A 634-nucleotide genomic window follows, 5' to 3' on the forward strand; every position below is an offset into this window, starting at 1 on the left:
AAGCCCGAGAACCATCATCATCACTGCCATAAAAACTGAGGCCCTCAGATTTCTTTCCCTCTCCCCCTCCTCCTCCCTCTCCCCCCTCCCGCTTTTTAAACCCTGGGCCCTGGAAAAGCCATGAATTTTGAATTTGAGAGGGAGATCGGGTTTATAAATAGCCAGCCTTCGCTCGCAGAGTGCCTGACGTCTCTTCCCGCTGTCCTGGAGACATTTCAAACTTCATCAATCAAGGACTCGACATTAATTCCTCCTCCTTTTGAGCAAACCGTCCTCAGCCTCAATCCTTGTTCCAGCAGCCAGGCGAGACCGAGGAGCCAAAAAAGAGCATCTCATGGCCTGCTCCAGCTCCAGCCCCGGGCTCCGGTGCAGCCCGGCCCCTTGGCAGCGGAATTCCCCTGGATGAAGGAGAAGAAATCGGCCAAGAAAGCAACCCAGGCTCCATCCTCTTCTTCCTCCTCTTCCCCCCCATCATCTTCCTCGGTGCCGGTCCCTGCCGCAGGATCTCCTGCAGGTTCGTATAATGAGGGGGTGAAGGGGTGTTTGCTTCAAAAAAAAGTCGGAGCGGATCCGGATAAGAAACAATGCCCCCTCCAGCAGCCCTACCCCAGCCCCCCCCCAACAGACTTGGCCC

General features: G+C 55.8%; 1 protein-coding gene across 1 annotated transcript in view; it reads left to right on the forward strand.

Moving 5' to 3' along the window:
- Window positions 1-8: 8 nt before the first annotated feature.
- Window positions 9-634, forward strand: part of HOXB2 (homeobox B2) — a gene marked incomplete at its 3' end in the record, with an annotated part of 2,014 nt that continues 1,388 nt past the window's right edge. The window contains exon 1 of the mRNA XM_010287362.1: window positions 9-514. Coding sequence (XP_010285664.1) covers window positions 121-514 — 394 coding nt within the window. The remainder of the gene's footprint in view (window positions 515-634) is intronic.

Source organism: Phaethon lepturus, unplaced genomic scaffold, assembly GCF_000687285.1.
Source record: "Phaethon lepturus isolate BGI_N335 unplaced genomic scaffold, ASM68728v1 scaffold22835, whole genome shotgun sequence".
Taxonomy (NCBI): domain Eukaryota; kingdom Metazoa; phylum Chordata; class Aves; order Phaethontiformes; family Phaethontidae; genus Phaethon; species Phaethon lepturus.